Raw genomic sequence first — 1,812 nt, forward strand, 5'->3', positions numbered from 1 at the left:
GTTGTGCCATTGTTAGCTTTTAGCTACTGTTGTGCCATTGTTAGCTTTTAGCCACGTGTATTGCAACTGTCTGCTTTTAGCTAATGTTCTGCTAATTTTAACTTTTAGCGACAGTTTTGTTTATTTTTAACGTGCAGCTAATGCTTTGCTAATTTTACTTCTACCAATTGTTCTACTAGTTTTAACTTTTTGACAATTTTAGCCACCGTTTTGCTCATATTACCTTTTGTTCTAATTGATTTAACTTTGGCAACTAATTTCTAGCTTTTTTCTCCAAATTTCAAGTGATTCAGCACTCACACAGCTTTCCCGCCGTTCCTCTAGTTAAACAATGAAAGCTGATTTCCCAGGCAGATTAAAGAGWTAAAATCGAGCCAACGTCCTCTGTGGAAGAGGCTCTTTTGTTCCGCGTTAAGCTTGGGTGTAGATCAGGAGGCAGTGCTGCCAAACCGTTAATCTTCTCTGTGTGTGTGTTTGTGTATGACAGTTCCACGACCTCCTGTCCCAGACCACATCGCCCCTCAGTCAGCTGGACCCCTACACCAGTCGCTCCATGGACATGCTCCTCCCCCTGACCGAGTCGGACCGGAGGCGGCGGGGACTGGACCAGGACTGCAGCGTTTCTCTGAGGTCTTACAACGAGAGGCCGCGCTCCGTAGTGAGTTTCGCTTCCTTTACGCTCAGATCATCATGAGAGGAAATCATCCGCTCTGCTTTACTTTCAGTGAATTAAAGACAAATTACTAAAGAAGGATGCTGCACATTCGCCGTTCTTCTCAAAGATAGAGCTGTTGTGTTCATGCACAGTTGAACATTGGTATAATTAGTGGGCAGAGTCACTCAGCCAGAGTTTAATTTCACCATAAGCTGTGGGTAAATTAGAGGAGTGTTTAGTTTTGCCCAAAGAACGTTGATTTTTCAGCTTTCTTTTCCACCAAGAGCTTTGATTCATTGGGTTTGTCGAACAGATGCAATTTTATGTAATATTTTGCCCGATCATCTGCACGCATTTAATAAAACTTTCCACAAAAAGTCTTTACGCTGTAAGATCTGAATGATACGAGGAAGTAATGTTTTAAAATCTCACCATGCATCCTCCCACTGACAAACTGCAGCTCATAACATATTAAAGATATTCCTAAGTTTACCAGGCTAAGCTCAGTCAATCGTTCCTCAGGGCTGGCTGATTTGGATGAATTCATTCAAATTTCATTATGTCAGAACATGAAAATACATCAGATGAAATAAACAGACTTTTAGTGCAATGAACTGTTCCAAAGGTTTGCTTCACATTAGTGGAAAAGTCCTGCTGAGACAGGGAATGGCCAATTTATGTATGACTTCTTTTCTTTTTTTTTTAATGTGTGTGAATTTGAATAAAATCATTTTTTTTGGATGAGTTTAGCATCACTTAGAGTCAAAACATGGCTCTGTTTAATTATAATATTACCCTACAGCTGTTTTATATCTTCGTGGACTGCCATGAATTTCTTCTTCTTCTTTTTTTCTTTTCTTTTTTTTGTGTGTGTGTAACAATGAGCCAAGAATAACTTCGTGAAAGGTCAAAGTCAGACTCAAACAGTCAAGCTGCCACGTCTGGTTTGTTACTCACTGAGGGCAAAAAGAAAACATTAAAGAACGTCAACAAAATTATTGACCTAGCATCTTTGAAGGAATGCATATCACCCGCAGCTTCRTATACAAGTACTTTAAACAAAAATCCTTTTATACTGAGAGATGATGGAGTTGCTTTGGTCAAACCTTGTTAATATTTCACGAGGTATGTTAGCACTCAGATTATTTGTTGAGAAT

The 1,812-nt window shown here is 39.4% G+C and overlaps 1 protein-coding gene across 1 annotated transcript in view; it reads left to right on the top strand.

Moving 5' to 3' along the window:
- anks1ab (ankyrin repeat and sterile alpha motif domain containing 1Ab) overlaps positions 1 to 1,812 on the top strand; it is a gene marked incomplete at its 5' end in the record, with an annotated part of 42,196 nt that overhangs the window by 29,376 nt on the left and 11,008 nt on the right. Inside the window, 1 exon segment of the mRNA XM_014009540.1 lies at positions 488 to 658. Within this exon segment, the coding sequence (XP_013864994.1) occupies positions 488 to 658 (171 nt within the window).

The sequence above is a fragment of the Austrofundulus limnaeus genome, unplaced genomic scaffold, assembly GCF_001266775.1.
Source record: "Austrofundulus limnaeus strain Quisiro unplaced genomic scaffold, Austrofundulus_limnaeus-1.0 Scaffold59, whole genome shotgun sequence".
Taxonomy (NCBI): Eukaryota; Metazoa; Chordata; class Actinopteri; order Cyprinodontiformes; family Rivulidae; genus Austrofundulus; species Austrofundulus limnaeus.